Below are 15,399 nucleotides of genomic sequence, written 5' to 3'. Positions count from 1 at the left end.
TTAATCTTCTATACACTTTTTTGGTACCATGCTCCGTTTGAACTTGAACAAAATTATTATTCACGTTATTAAGAGCTTCTACATCTTGCAATTTTCTCTTCTGAGCTCCATAGCTAGTTTGTCTTCTCCATAAAAACGTGTTCAATAGTGTTAGGTTGGGCCTATTTGCTGGCCAGCTTATAGTTCCAAATTTCCGAAGTTTGAAAAGGGTTGATGTTAAGTATACAACAGTAAATATGGAAAATATTGCAAATAATAGTCAGAATATCAAATAATATGATGGTGTATTCATTTAAAAAAACACAGTTTTTTTGATCCACCATATTAAAAAGTGAATCCTGCGAAACCTTCAGGTCGTGGAATATAACTTTCATATTTGACATTTTTCGTTATAGTCAATAGTTGATGAGATAAAGATAAGAGCAAATGTAACCAACCACCCTGTACTGACTTAAACATAAGATTTCGCGCAGTTTCCAAAGTAAAATTTCAGCCCGAAGTCCTGTATTTGCCCACCTGAATGCCACCTTACAAGGCTTACCAACAATAAGAATTAATAACGCAGAGAAAAGTTTGGTGGAGGAGTTTGATTATTTGCAAGACGTTCACAGTAGTGCTTGGTTTATGTTCCTGTACACTTCCAGAGCTTTCAGTCTCTGGTTAGACTGGATCACTGCTTTTTTTATTGGAATCGTGACGTTTACGTGTGTTTTTAATTCAGAAAGTATGTAAACCGCTTAAACTTAAACTAATGAAATAATAAGCGAATAATAACTACAGGTTTTCACGGCAGTAGCGTGGGTTTGGTGATAACTCAAGCTATAAGTTTGACTGGTCTGATACAGTGGGGAATGAGACAATCGGCTGAATTGGAAAATCAAATGACTTCGGTTGAAAGAGTTTTGGAGTTTACCAGAATCGAACAAGAACCGTTTCTATATACGGTAATTAGTTTTATTTTTGGTTATTGGTTCTCTTATGTGATTTGCAAAATGAGAGTGACCAATTCATGTTTAATTTAGCCGCCGGATAGAAAACCACCTCCATCATGGCCAAAAAAAGGACAAATTGAATTCGTCAACACCAGCATGAGATATAACGTTTTTGAAGCTCCTGTTTTGAAAGATTTGAATATTACTATTTTACCTAAACAAAAGGTAAGTTACCAATTTCATCGATATATTTATTGTTTCACCGTTCAAATAATTGAAATCAATTTCATCTTTGACGCCCTCTGAAGGCGGTATTATCAACTTAATCTAAACTAGGCTAAACGTTAACTGATGTAGAGGGGACATTGAGTGCTTTGTGATTGGTCAAAAAAACAGTCTGCTTTTTCTTGACCAACCACAAACTATGAACAGTGCTGTCATTTACGCGAATCCTGCACATGTGGACTTACCATGATGTTGGTTTCACCGCTAAGTTGGGTTTGAAGAGCGTTATATTGTCATTTATGTGATTTGAAAATGTGCAAAATATCTGAAGATGGAAAACTCTTAAAAATCTATTTTTGGAGAAAATGCCAAGAAAATTTAGGGGATTTTATGAGAAAATAATTAAGAAAAAGCTAATAAAAGCACATCAAAATTCAGGCAATCGAATTTGCACTATTTGAACATTACAAAATGTGTTTCTTGCAGAAACCATAATGTAAGTAGTCTTTACAGCTCCATAGAGCCGATTGTGACAGTTCTCACGTTAAGAAACGCTTTAATACTTTGCTTGCATAACGTGACAGCTGTCATAACTGTCAAAGCTCACCCACCAGTGACCTGAAAGTCTAAAATACCAAATAGGTGTGTTTCTTTGAGAAGTTACACTGTAAGTTGTATTTACCAGCCTATTGTAGTAAAATATGTCAGTTTTGACGTTAAGGAACACTTTAATACTTTGCTTGCGTCACGTGGCAGCTGTCATAACTGTCAAAGCTCACCCACCAGTGACCTGAAAGTCTAAATTACCAAATAGATGTCTTTCTTTGAGAAGTTGCACTCTAAGTTGTGTTTACTGCTCTATGGACCCAAATTTGACAGTTCTGACGTTAAGGAATACTTCAATACTTTGCTTGCGTAACGTGACAGCTGTCATATCTGTCAAAACTCACCAGTGACCTGAAAGTCTTAAATGCCAAGTAGACGTGTTTCTTGTAAGAACCACACTGTAAGTAGTCTTTATAGCTCCATAGAGACAAATTTGATAGTTCCGAGGTTAAGGAACATTTTAATACTTTGCTTGCATCACGTGACAGCTGTCATAACTGTCAAAGCTCACTCACTAGTGACCTGAAAGTCTAAAATAGCCAAATAGATGGGTTTCCTTGAGAAGTTGCACTGTAAGTTGTGTTTACAGCTCTACGGAGCCAAATTTGACAGTTCTGACGTTAAGGAATACTTCAATACTTTGCTTGCGTAACGTGACAGCTGTCATATCTGTCAAAACTCACCAGTGACCTGAAAGTCTTAAATGCCAAGTAGACGTGTTTCTTGTAAGAACCACACTGTAAGTAGTCTTTATAGCTCCATAGAGACAAATTTGATAGTTCTGACGTTAAGGAACATTTTAATACTTTGCTTGCATCACGTGACAGCTGTCATAACTGTCAAAGCTCACTCACTAGTGACCTGAAAGTCTAAAATAGCCAAATAGATGGGTTTCTTTGAGAAGTTGCACTGTAAGTTGTTTTTACAGCTCTACGGACCCAAATTTGTCAGTTTTGACGTTAAGGAATACTTTAATACTTTGCTTGCGTCACGTGACAGCTGTCATAACTGTCAAAGCTCACCCACCAGTGACCTGAAAGTCTAAAATACCAAATAGGTGTGTTTCTTTGAGAAGTTACACTGTAAGTTGTTTTTACCAGCCTATTGTAGTAAAATATGTCAGTTTTGACGTTAAGGAACACTTTAATACTTTGCTTGCATCACGTGACAGCCGTCAGATCTGTCAAAACTGACTCACCACTGACCTGACAGTCTAAAATGCCATTTAGATGTCGTTCTTTGAGAAGTTGCACTCTAAGTTGTGTTTACTGCTCTATGGACCCAAATTTGACAGTTCTGACGTTAAGGAATACTTCAATACTTTGCTTGCGTAACGTGACAGCTGTTATATCTGTCAAAACTCACCAGTGACCTGAAAGTCTTAAATGCCAAGTAGACGTGTTTCTTGTAAGAACCACACTGTAAGTAGTCTTTACAGCTCCATAGAGACAAATTTGATAGTTCTGACGTTAAGGAACATTTTAATACTTTGCTTGCATCACGTGACAGCTGTCATAACTGTCAAAGCTCACTCACCAGGGGCCTGAAAGTCTAAAATGCCAAATACATGTGTTTTTTTGAGCAGTAGTAGTATTTACAGCTCCACGGAGCCAAATTTGTCATTTCTGACGTTAAGACACACTTTGAAACGTCGCCTAACGTCACAACTGTCAAATTTCGGTTTATACAACTAGAAATTCAATGTGCTGTGTGATATTTATCCAAGTGGTACAACTATTTTGAATTCGTAATTTCGTGTCACAGTTGTTAATGTCCCAACTGTTAATTTTAACTCTTTGAAGCTACAAACACAACTTGCAATGCGGTTTATCGTGCCATAACTTCATTATCTTTGACTAGTTTTCAATGTTTTGCTATTAAATACAGAGATGACTGAAAACAGGAGAATTAGTAAATTTTTATGGTATTTGGCTAGTTTTTAAAGTGCTGATCTTGAAAACTGACTAGTTTTTAAATTTTTAACATTAGACATTAAGTGTAACAGCTGAGATTAGTCTGTTAAGTCAATTTTAACGATATTTGACTAGTTTTAAACGTTTTAATTTTAAAACTTGGATAGGATATCTGAAAATAGCCTGGTAAGTCAATTTTTATAAATCTTGACTAATTTTCTATATATCGACTTTAACCAGAATGGCTGAAAAGATTTGAATGATTTTTTTGAAATTGAAGGTTAAGTCAACTTTCATGAAGTTTGACTATCTTAAAATGGTCAACCAATAGTTGATGTCAATTTTCGTGATATAAGCAATTTTCGGCTGGAAAATAGTACAGAAGTTCAATGGTAGTCAAGCCTCTTGTGAGTTTTGGTTTGTTTCCAATATTTGTACCTTAAAAATTTCTTTCAACACAATTTCATGACATTTAACTGGTTTCTACTTTTTAAGTTTGAAATGTAAAAGTGAGTTGAAAATTACTCAAATATCCTGAACATTTACATAATTGTATTGGAGCCCAAATATTGACTTTGTATTCATGAAAATTGACTACAAATTTTGTTTTTTCATTAAAATCAATCAATATTGACTTGACACTCAAATTTTGAGTTGTGAACAAAGAACAATTGATCTGAAAGTGATGTATTGACTTGTGCGTACTGAGCGCCTGTCAAAACTGTCAATTTTGTAGCTCGATTGAGTTGTAAATAGAACGTACAACTGTTTTGTATTTGATAGTTTCATGTCACTGCTGAATGAGTTTTAATAGTTATAACAAGTATCACCTAACTATAAGCCACCCTGTAAATTGTCATTAAGTGTCATAACTGTCAAATTTAACGTCTTAAACTATCACTTAATGTCAAAACTGTCAAATTTAACTTCACACAGTTACGAATATAAATTTGCGGCGTGATTTATCAAAAAACGCGACTATTTAACATTTTACAGTTTTACGACACTGGATGATGAGTTTTGACGGTTGTGACAGCTGTCAGGTGACTATAAGCCTGTCATTAAACGTCATGTCTAGTTCAGTGGTCCACCGTTTTTCTAACCACACGAATTAAAAGCTTCTGGAGCTTTTTGACGTTGTCAAAATGACTGAATCAAGAGTTTTGGCTCTGGCAACGCGGATTTGAATGTAATTTTCATGCTTTTCTGTGTGGAAAAGAAGTTTCAAAAAGCTTAGCATGAGTTTAAATTAAAACAATTCGCTTAGATGTATTTTTCGCTAAGAATTAGTTGACTTATTTTAGTCAAAACTGACAAATAAAAAGAGGCGTAAGGGAACCCTAGTAACTACTGAGAATATTCAAAATTCTGAGAATATTTGTAAAAGAAACTTCTCTAAATTATTTACCGTTTACTGAAATTCTTCGTGGAGACAATCACTTTGTAATAAAATCTCTAAGAATATAACAGTCAAAGCCACACTTATGATAGTTGTTCATCCAACTTAGGGAGTGTCAGTAAAACAGACATTTTGGCATTTTTTGATGTGGTAATAGTTTTTTCCAACCATTAGATTGGTATAGTAGGACGAACAGGAGCTGGAAAATCCTCCTTAATAGTTACCCTCTTCAGATTAGCCTATTTTGATGGTGAAATATACATCGATCATTTGGACATTAGCGTTTTGGGTTTACACGACTTGCGAAGAAAAATCTCCATAATTCCTCAGGTTTACAAATTTGTTATAGTTTGTTTAAGATCTGGCAATGCTAAATATGGATTTGTAGGAACCAGTGTTATTCTATGGAACTTTAAGGTACAATTTGGACCCATTTAACGAATTTGATGATGATATAATGTTCTCAGCTTTATTGGACGTTGAAGATAAGGAGGCTCTGACAAAAGGAAAAGGCTGGTTGATCTCACTTTACTCAAATACGCGCTAATGCAAATTACAGCCTGTTTAGATAAAATGATGACGGAAGGCGGTCAAAACATCAGTTTAGGTCAAAGACAAATGATCTGTTTAGCTCGAGCTATTTTGAGAAATAATAAAATTCTCGTAATGGATGAAGCGACAGCTAATATGGACGCTCAGACTGACAAGCTGATACAGAAAACGATTCGGACCAAGTTTGCTGAATGCACGGTTCTCACCATAGCTCACAGGTTGCACACCGTAATGGATTCTGATAAGGTTAAATAGTACTTTCACACAGTCAAAAACACATAAATAGTATTATTGTGTGCAATTACAGATTCTCGTAATGGACGCAGGTCAGTGCGTGGAATTTGACCAACCCTATATTTTGTTACAAAATCAAAAAGGGTATTTATCGGAATTGGTGAGGAGAACTGGAACTGGAACTGCCGCTTTTTTAACTAAAATTGCCAAACAAGTAAGTAAAAAATTCTGACTTATAAACGGTGAAATTAAACTTAAGAAACAAACGTAAAGAGTGCAAAAAAAAAAAAAAACAGAAAACTTTTAATAAATAGATCTTGCCATGCTTTAGTTACGATTTTTAATGAATGTCCACTGACCGGTTAGAATTAAGTTCTTTTAACTGGAAAAGTTCCTTTGACCAATAAGAAGTAAGGCTACGCCCACTGGACACGCCCCTTGGCTAACTAGAGGGTTTGGCAACGCCCATTAGCCAACTAAAACCTTTATTTAACACGAATCCCTCCCACTAAAGCTCAAAACCAAGATTAAACACGTCCCCCAACTAACTGGAGTGTTTGAATTGCTTTGACACTCACACTAAGCAATTAAAACTCTTGTAAACCGCGCCCACTAAATCTCTAACCAATCAGAGCACGCTAATGTCCACGACAACGTTCTCTGACCAATTAGAATTGTTCTCGTTTTAGTAGAAACGCCGGACAACATTATAACACTTAAATAAATATTATTTTGACCAATCAGAAGACTTTTAGATTGTAACACCCATTAACCAATTAGAATTAAGTTAATTTAACTGGAAAATTCTTTTTGACCAATAGGGAGTAAGGCTACGCCCACTGGACACGCCCCTTGGCTAACTAGAGGGTTTGGCAATGCCCATTAGCCAATTAAAACCTTTATTTAACACGAATCCCTCCCACTAAAGCTCAAAACCAAGTCACGCACACACTCGCCCTTAAAACCAACTGATGGACTGTTTTAATTAAATTAAAACTCTTGTAAACACCGCGCACTAAATCTCTAACCAATCAGAGCACGATAATGTCCGCGACAACGTGCTCTGACCAATTAGAATTGTTCTTGTTTTAGTAGAAACTCCGGACAACATTATAACACTTAAATAAATATTATTTTGACCAATCAGAAGACTTTTAGATTGTAACACCCATAAACCAATTACCGTTTATAAGTAAAAACTTTTGACTTATAAACGATGAAATTAAACTTTAGAAACAAACGTAAAAGTAAAGAGGGAAAAACAAAAAAAAAACACAAACTTTTAATAAGTAGATCTTGCAATGCTTTAGTTATGATTTTTAATGAATATCATGAGGTAACTTTATGTTTTATACTCTTGAAAATTCTGAACAAACTACTAACCAATGCGCCCATTAACCAATTGGAATTAAGTTAATTTAACTGGAAAAATCTTTTTGACCAATAGGAAGTAAGGCTACGCCCACTGGACACGCCCTCCTGGCTAATTAGAGGGTTTGGCAATGCCCATTAGCCAACTAAAACCTTTATTTAACACGAATCCCTCCCACTAAAGCTCAAAACCAAGATTAAACACGTCCCCCAACTAACTGGAGTGTTTGAATTGCTTTGACACTCACACTAAGCAATTAAAACTCTTGTAAACCGCGCCCACTAAATCTCTAACCAATCAGAGCACGCTAATGTCCACGACAACGTTCTCTGACCAATTAGAATTGTTCTCGTTTTAGTAGAAACGCCGGACAACATTATAACACTTAAATAAATATTATTTTGACCAATCAGAAGACTTTTAGATTGTAACACCCACTAACCAATTAGAATTAAGTGTATTTGGCCAGCACAATCGTTTTAACACATTCTTCTACTCTTCTCTTGAAAATTCTGAACAAGCTCCTAACCAATTCGCCCATTAACCAATTAGAATTAAGTTAATTTAACTGGAAAATTCTTTCTGACCAATAGGAAGTAAGGCTACGCCCCCTGGCTAATTAGAGGGTTTGGCAATCCCCATTGACCAATTAAAACCTTTATTTAACACGAATCCTTTCCACTAAAGCTCAAAACCAAGATTAAACACGTCCTCCAACCAACTGGAGTGTTTGAATTGCTTTGACATTCACACTAAGCAATTAAAACTCTTGTAATCCCGCCCACTAAATCTTTAACCAATCAGAGCACGCTAATGTCCACGACAACGTTCTCTGACCAATTAGAATTAAGTTCATTTAACTGGAAAAGTCCCTTTGACCAATAGAAAGTAAAGCTACGCTCACTGGACACGTCCTCCTGGCTAATTAGAGGGTTTGGCAATGCCCATTAGCCAATTAAAATCTTCATTTAACACGAATTCCTCCCACTAAAGCTCAAAACCAAGTCACGCACACACTCAACACGCCCTTAAAACCAACTAATGGACTGTTTTAATTAAATTAAATTAAAACTCTTGTAAACACCGCGCACTAAATCTCTAACCAATCAGAGCACGATAATGTCCACGACAACGTTCTCTGACCAATTAGAATTGTTCCCGTTTTAGTAGAAACTCCGGACAACATTATAACACTTAAATAAATATTCTTTTGACCAATCAGAAGACTTTTAGATTGTAACACCCACTAACCAATTAGAATTAAGTGTATTTGGCCAGCACAATCGTTTTAACATATATTTCTACTCATCTCTTGAAAATTCTGAACAAGCTCCTAACCAATCCGCCCATTAACCAATGAGAATTAAGTTAATTTAACTGGAAAATTCTTTTTGACCAATAGGAAGTAAGGCTACGCCTCCTGGCTAATTAGAGACCTTTATTTAACACGAATCCCTCCCACTAAAGCTCAAAACCAAGATTAAACACGTCCTCCAACCAACTGGAGTGTATTGTCACTTAGACAAGCACACTAAGCAATTAAAACTCTTGTAACCCCGCCCACTAAATATCTAACCAATCAGAGCACGCTAATGTCCACAACGTTCTCTGACCAATTAGAATTGTTCTCGTTTTAGTAGAAACTCCCGACAACATTATAACACTTAAATAAATATTCTTTTGACTAATCAGAAGACTTTTAGATTGTAACACCCATTAACCAATTAGAATTAAGTGTATTTGGCCAGCACAATCGTTCTAACACATTCTTCTACTCTTCTCTTGAAAATTCTGAACAAGCTCCTAACCAATGCGCCCATTAACCAATTAGAATTAAGTTAATTTAACTGGAAAATTATTTTTGACCAATAGGAAGTGAGGCTAAGCTCACTGGACACGCCCCCTGGCTAATTAGAGGGTTTGGCAACGCCCATTGACCAATTAAAACCGTTATTCAATCCAAAATCCGCCCACTGAAGATTAAACACCTCCTTCAACCAACTGGAGTGATTTAATTGCTTTGACACGCACACTAAGCAATTAAAACTCTTTTAAACCCCGCCCACTAAATATCTAACCAATCAGAGCACGCTAATGTCCACGACAACGTTCTCTAACCAATTAGAATTGTTCTTGTTTTAGTAGAAACGCCGGACAACATTATAACACTTAAATAAATATTATTTTGACCAATCAGAAGACTTTTAGATTGTAACACCCATTAATCAATTAGAATTAAGTTAATTTAACTGGAAAAATCTTTTTGACCAATAGGAAGTAAGGCTACTCCCACTGGACACGCCCCTTGTCTAACTTGAGGGTTTGGCAATGCCTATTGACCAATTAAAACCTTTATTATACAGGGTGTCACAAATTTGAGCAAGAAACCAAACTTATAATTTCTTAAATGGGATGATGCATTTTTTATTTGATTTTTTGAATCTATGTCAAATTTTTGGCCTACTTGATGTAAAATGTCTGTATCGATCCTCAACTGTTTTTGCTCTAGCAGTCTTGATTGGTCGCCACTGAAATTGAGCAGAAATTCCTATTTTGAGCAAAATTTTCGTGCACTTATCCAGAAAATCGTGAATAACTCGCTTATTTGAACCATCCTGTATTTAAGAGCCATATAACAAAAGAAGGTTAATGAATGGTGCTCTCACGTGACGTTGAGCGAACACGGCTAAGTCTCTCGGTTCGGCCGCTAGAGGGCGTCAAAGTTAACCTTGTTTTTTTGTAGTTTTTGCTAAATATCTCAGGAACGCTTCAAGTTAGAGACCTGAAATTTTTACCAGGCAATGCAACTTTTACGTTCAATGCTCTTTTTTGGTAATAGGCATCGCAACCACAAAAATTGTCAAAAAATTTAAAGGTTAGTACTTTTGAATTTAGATAGAGAAAAATTTTGAATTTTTAAAATAAACTTTCACTGCCTAAATTCCTTCAGGTTAATGATACAAAAATGACGTAAAGTGTCATTTGTAAAAATGTCAAATTTGTGACATTTGGGGCAAAATGGATGACAGGGTTATACAGAGACTCTCAGATTAGCGGCTGAGTACAGGGTGTCCCAAAAAAGTTAAAAACAATTTTTAGTTTCGGGAAATATCTAGAAAACTGTGTAAAAAAAAATGGTCGAAAAGCTCGACTTTGCCGCCCTCTAGCGGTCAAACTATCACACCAATGACCTTTTTTGAATACACCATTGAAAAGCCTTTGGTCTGGACTATATTTTACCTTCAGTTACCTTTTGTCGTAACTGTTCAAATAACTGAATTATTTTAGGTTAAAGCAAAAGTTAGCAAAAGCAAAAGAGTAAATTACACAAAGGTTTGTGAAGCTTGAGTTTGACGCCCTCTAGCGGTCAAACGGTGCAACCGATTAATTTAAATGAGCATATTTTTGGAAAGGATACGACCTGAGCTATCTTTTCACTTCAATCACTTTTGGTCGTCAACTGTCAAATAAGCAAGTTATGGAAAATTTTTGGAAATAATTTTTTTAAATATGATTTTTATTCTTTTTTAAATTTTATTTAATTTAATTTTTTATTATATTTTATATTATTCTGATTTTGTTCTAGAACTATGAAGAACGACAAATGGTGCAACAAATTGTGGAAAAAGATGAAGGCGGTGAGTCTAATTACTCACAGTTATCATCTGATAATATTATTTAGTATTTCTGTTTTATAATATTATAATAAATTACTTTCTTATTATAATATTCTACCAGTTTTCACTATTTTAACTTGCTAAAAGGACTAGGAGAAAAGCCAAATAAAACAAATATTTTCCTAAAAAATAAAAACATACAACAATATAATTTGTTTAAAAATATTTTACGCTTACTTTGTTTAATAAAAACTATAACACCCCGCGTACACTAAACTTCTTACTTCTAGTAGCACAAAAAAGTAACACTTTATTAATAACTAATACAGAAAAATGGCACTTGATTACATTTTATGATGAATAGTGATTTTTAAGTAAGATTACCGTGTAATACCGCATTAGGGTAGGCTTAAATTGACTTAATTATTCACACAACTGGAAAATACATATCTTCCTGAGATTAATTTCTGTACATACAAATGTACAAACTCAGACTATGTTTCTCCTTATTTTTTTTAATTGAAAATACAAAGGAATACTAAATATAATAGTTATGCTTATAAGGTTATTATAATACACGATGTGTTACATGTTTAAGTATGAATTAAGAAGTTTTATTTATTTATCTAGCTAAATAGTAAATACCTAATTGACGGGTGTTAGTAAATAGCAACCAAAAAATAAGTAGTAAATGCTTGTATTAGTAGTAGTACAAACAATTTAGTTGATATTATGAATTTAAAAGGTGAGAAGTTAATTTCGACTTCTTTCCTGCTATTTGTACCTAAAATACAGTTTATTTTTTCGCTTTTGGTTATGACCACATTATTAACAGTTTACACAAAAGTTTTCCAAGTTATGACCATTACTTAGGCACAGAGTTATATACAGTTAGGTTAACCCAAACCTCACTGGAGTGTAGTTACATTTTACTTGACTTTATAAAAGTAACTCTTAAAATTTTCTTGTCTTGGCAATGTGCCTTACTTTTGTTGCTATAATATTAGTGATGGGCGTAAATTCACCGTAACCCTTAAGGTAAAGTAAAACTAGAAAAGTGAAATTTAGTGTGAGAGGAAAATTTACGAATTTTACCAATAAATTCAAATTGGACCAGTAAAATTATGGGTCTGAGACATCTGTGTTAAACTGTAATTCTGGCAAATTCTAAGCAAATTTTGACAGTTTTGACATTAGCCACAGATATCATGTGTTTTTTGGATCATAATTGTCAAAATAACTGTCATAAATCTCAGAAACACGTTTTGTATCGAATACTGCAAGAAGGCTTTTCTAAACCCTGATTTTTGCACACAGTTTGACAAAAGAACAAAATTACTTGTAAAATCCACTTGGAGTGAGAAAATGACAGATTTAACCACATTTTTGGAATCCTCATTAAATTTCCTATGCAATAACGTGAAAAAACACTAGAAAATTTAGTACAGTCAGGAAGAAAAGCGGTGTCAAAGTTTGAACTGCCAGAAACACAGTTTGAAAGGATAGTCAGGGGCAAAATGGCCTGTAAAACCCACTTGGAGTGAAAAAATGACTGTTTTAAGCACATTTGTGGATTCCTCATTAAATTTCCTATCTAATAACATGAAAAACACTGCAAAATTTGGTACAGTCAGGGAAAAAAGTGGTGTCAAATTTGAACTGCCAGAAACACAGTTTGAAAGGATAGTCAGGGGCAAAATGGCCTGTAAAACCCACTTGGAGTGAAAAAATTACTGTTTTAAGCACCTTCTTGGATTCCTCATTAAATTTCCTATCCAGTATCTTGAAAAACACTGCAAAATTTGGTACAGTCAGGGAAAAAAGTGGTGTCAAAGTTTGAACTGCCAGAAACACAGTTTGAAAGGATAGTCAGGGGCAAAATGGCCTGTAAAACCCACTTGGAGTGAAAAAATGACTGTTTTAAGCACATTTGTGGATTCCTCATTAAATTTCCTATCTAATAACATGAAAAACACTGCAAAATTTGGTACAGTCAGGGAAAAAAGTGGTGTCAAATTTGAACTGCCAGAAACACAGTTTGAAAGGATAGTCAGGGGCAAAATGGCCTGTAAAACCCACTTGGAGTGAAAAAATTACTGTTTTAAACACCTTCTTGGATTCCTCATTAAATTTCCTATCTAGTATCTTGAAAAACACTGCAAAATTTGGTACAGTCAGGGAAAAAAGTGGTGTCAAAGTTTGAACTGCCAGAAACACAGTTTGAAAGGATAGTCAGGGGCAAAATGGCCTGTAAAACCCACTTGGAGTGAGAAAATGACTGTTTTAAGCACATTTTTGGATTCCTCATTAAATTTCCTATCCAGTAACTTGAAAAACACTTCAAAATTTGGTACAGTCAGAGAAAAAAGCGGTGTCAAAGTTTGAACTGCCAGAAACACAGTTTGAAAAGACAGCCAGGGACAAAATCGCTTGAAAAATGCACTTGGAGTGAGAAAATGACTGTTTTAAGCACATTTTTGGATTCCTCATTAAATTTCTTATCCAGTAACTTGAAAAACACTGCAAAATTTGGTACAGTCAGGGAAAAAAGTAGTGTCAAAATTTGAACTGCCATAAACACAGTTTGAAAGGATAGTCAGGGGCAAAATGGCCTGTAAAACCCACTTGGAGTGAAAAAATGACTGGTTTAAGCACATTTTTGGATTCCTTATTAAATTTCCTATCCAGTAACTTGGAAAACACTGGAAAATTTGGTACAGTCGGGGAAAGAAGTGGTGTTAAAGTTTGAACTGCCAGAAACACGGTTTGAAAGGACAGCCAGGGACAAAATCGCTTGTAAAATCCACTTGGAGTGAGAAAATGACTGTTTTAAGCACATTTTTGAAACCCTCATTAAATTTCCTATCAAATAACTTGAAAAACACTGCAAAATTTGGTACAGTCAGGAAAAAATGTGGTGTCAAAGTTTGAAATGCCAGAAACACAGTTTGAAAGGACAGCCAGGGACAAAATCGCTTGTAAAATCCAGTTGGAGTGAGAAAATGACTGTTTTAAGCACATTTTTGGATTCCTCATTAAATTTCCTATCCAATACCTTGAAAAACATTGCAAAATTTGGTACAGTCAGAGAAAAAAGCGGTGTCAAAGTTCAAACTGTTAGATGCACAGTTTGAAAGGACAGTCAAGGACAAAATCGCCTGTAAAACCCACTTGGAGTGATAAAATGACAGTTTTAACCACATTTTTGGAATCCTCATTAAATTTCCTATCCAATATCCTGAAAAAACACTACAAAATTCGGTACAGCCAGGGAAAGAAGTGGTGTTAAAGTTTGAACTGCCAGAAACACGGTTTGAAAGGACAGCCAGGGACAAAATCGCTTGTAAAATCCACTTGGAGTGAGAAAATTACTGTTTTAACCACATTTTTGAAATCGTCATTCCTCCAGTCCTATCCAATAACCTCAAAAACACTACAAAATTTGGTACAGTCAGGGAGAAAAGCGGTGTCAAAATTTGAACTGACAGAAACACAGTATTTGTAATTTACCGGTCAAATTTTCATGGTAAAGTAAAATTTTTAACGGGAATTTACCCATCACTCTATTTGCTTATAATTCTCTTGAATATCGTATTTTTAGTGTTACTCATCCTGTAATATTCTGTGTAATAAGGCGTCGCAAGTTTTCTTGGCGTCTCCCAGAAGCATCGAAGTGTTTTGTTTGAAAAAGACAGGATTGTCCACTGCCGCGTACCCCACGCCTTATCAAGAATAAAATTGAAAACAAATTCGTTTTCAAACTGACATGTTACTTACCCAAGGACCTCTTCATCACAATCACTTGATCAGACTTCCAAACGTTGAGCACTGGCATACCAGCGATAGGCGAATTAGGGTCGTCGACAGCGGCACTGTTCACAGTGTCGTTTGCGCCTATTACCAAAACCAAGTCAGTACCATCAAAGTCATCGTTGATTTCTTCCATTTCCAATACATCATCGTAAGGCACTCCGGCTTCGGCTAAGAGAACGTTTAACTGACCAGGCATTCGACCTAAAACCATAATCAAACAGTAATCTTATTACTTTTAGTGTCTGGTCATATACCTGCTACAGGATGGATAGCGAATCGAACGTTTTTCCCTTTTTTCTTTAACACCTCGACCATTTCAGCAATGGGATATTGGGCTTTGGCCACGCACAATCCATACCCAGGCACTATGATGATGTTCCTGGCATTCTTTATAGCGTCCACAGCACCTTCCACGTTGATTTCAGTGTGCGTCCCGGTAATTTCCATTGGTTTTCCAGTTCCTGTGCTGGAAGTGCCGTAACCACCCAAGATAACGTTAGGTAAAGAACGGTTCATCGCCTAAAAATTTGTTTTAACTAGAGTACTGATAGAGTTGAACTGATTGTTGTGTTTTGCGTTTCTAAGGAAGATATAATAAAAGGACAGCGCTCAGACTCTGATTTGAAAGTAATCAGAAGATGGTTGGAGAAGGATTTGAAACCGGATTGGCAACAGATTTCCAGATATGGACCAACAGTAAGGGATTACTGGTTGCAGTGGAATTCGCTTCGACTGC

The 15,399-nt window shown here is 35.4% G+C and overlaps 2 protein-coding genes across 7 annotated transcripts in view; one reads left to right on the top strand and one right to left on the bottom strand.

Moving 5' to 3' along the window:
* Positions 1-10,962, top strand: part of LOC145724671 (ATP-binding cassette sub-family C member 4-like) — a 28,511-nt gene extending 17,549 nt beyond the window's left edge. For 3 of the 6 annotated variants that reach the window (XM_081973045.1, XM_081973046.1, XM_081973049.1), the window contains exons 16-23: positions 494-724; positions 781-944; positions 1,023-1,157; positions 5,250-5,405; positions 5,464-5,587; positions 5,635-5,873; positions 5,935-6,075; positions 10,820-10,962. In XM_081973045.1, coding sequence (XP_081829171.1) covers positions 494-724; positions 781-944; positions 1,023-1,157; positions 5,250-5,405; positions 5,464-5,587; positions 5,635-5,873; positions 5,935-6,075; positions 10,820-10,915 — 1,286 coding nt within the window. In that variant the 3' untranslated portion in view covers positions 10,916-10,962. Of the gene's footprint in view, positions 1-493; positions 725-780; positions 945-1,022; positions 1,158-5,249; positions 5,406-5,463; positions 5,588-5,634; positions 5,874-5,934; positions 6,076-9,105; positions 9,405-10,819 lie in introns of those variants that run through there. The other 3 variants (XM_081973048.1, XM_081973050.1, XM_081973051.1) reach the window with 3 other exon arrangements.
* Positions 10,963-11,027: 65 nt separating this feature from the next.
* The window catches only part of LOC145724673 (NAD(P) transhydrogenase, mitochondrial-like), a 28,054-nt gene continuing 23,682 nt past the window's right edge, over positions 11,028-15,399 (bottom strand). Inside the window, exons 17-19 of the mRNA XM_081973052.1 lie at positions 14,918-15,182; positions 14,628-14,864; positions 11,028-14,572 (exon numbers count right to left, since the gene is read on the bottom strand). Coding sequence (XP_081829178.1) covers positions 14,454-14,572; positions 14,628-14,864; positions 14,918-15,182 — 621 coding nt within the window. The 3' untranslated portion in view covers positions 11,028-14,453. The remainder of the gene's footprint in view (positions 14,573-14,627; positions 14,865-14,917; positions 15,183-15,399) is intronic.

Source organism: Ips typographus, linkage group LG2 (assembly GCF_016097725.1).
Source record: "Ips typographus isolate SLU linkage group LG2, UJ_Ityp_2.0, whole genome shotgun sequence".
Classification (NCBI taxonomy): Eukaryota; Metazoa; Arthropoda; class Insecta; order Coleoptera; family Curculionidae; genus Ips; species Ips typographus.
This window is presented reverse-complemented; position numbering and strand designations above follow the sequence as displayed.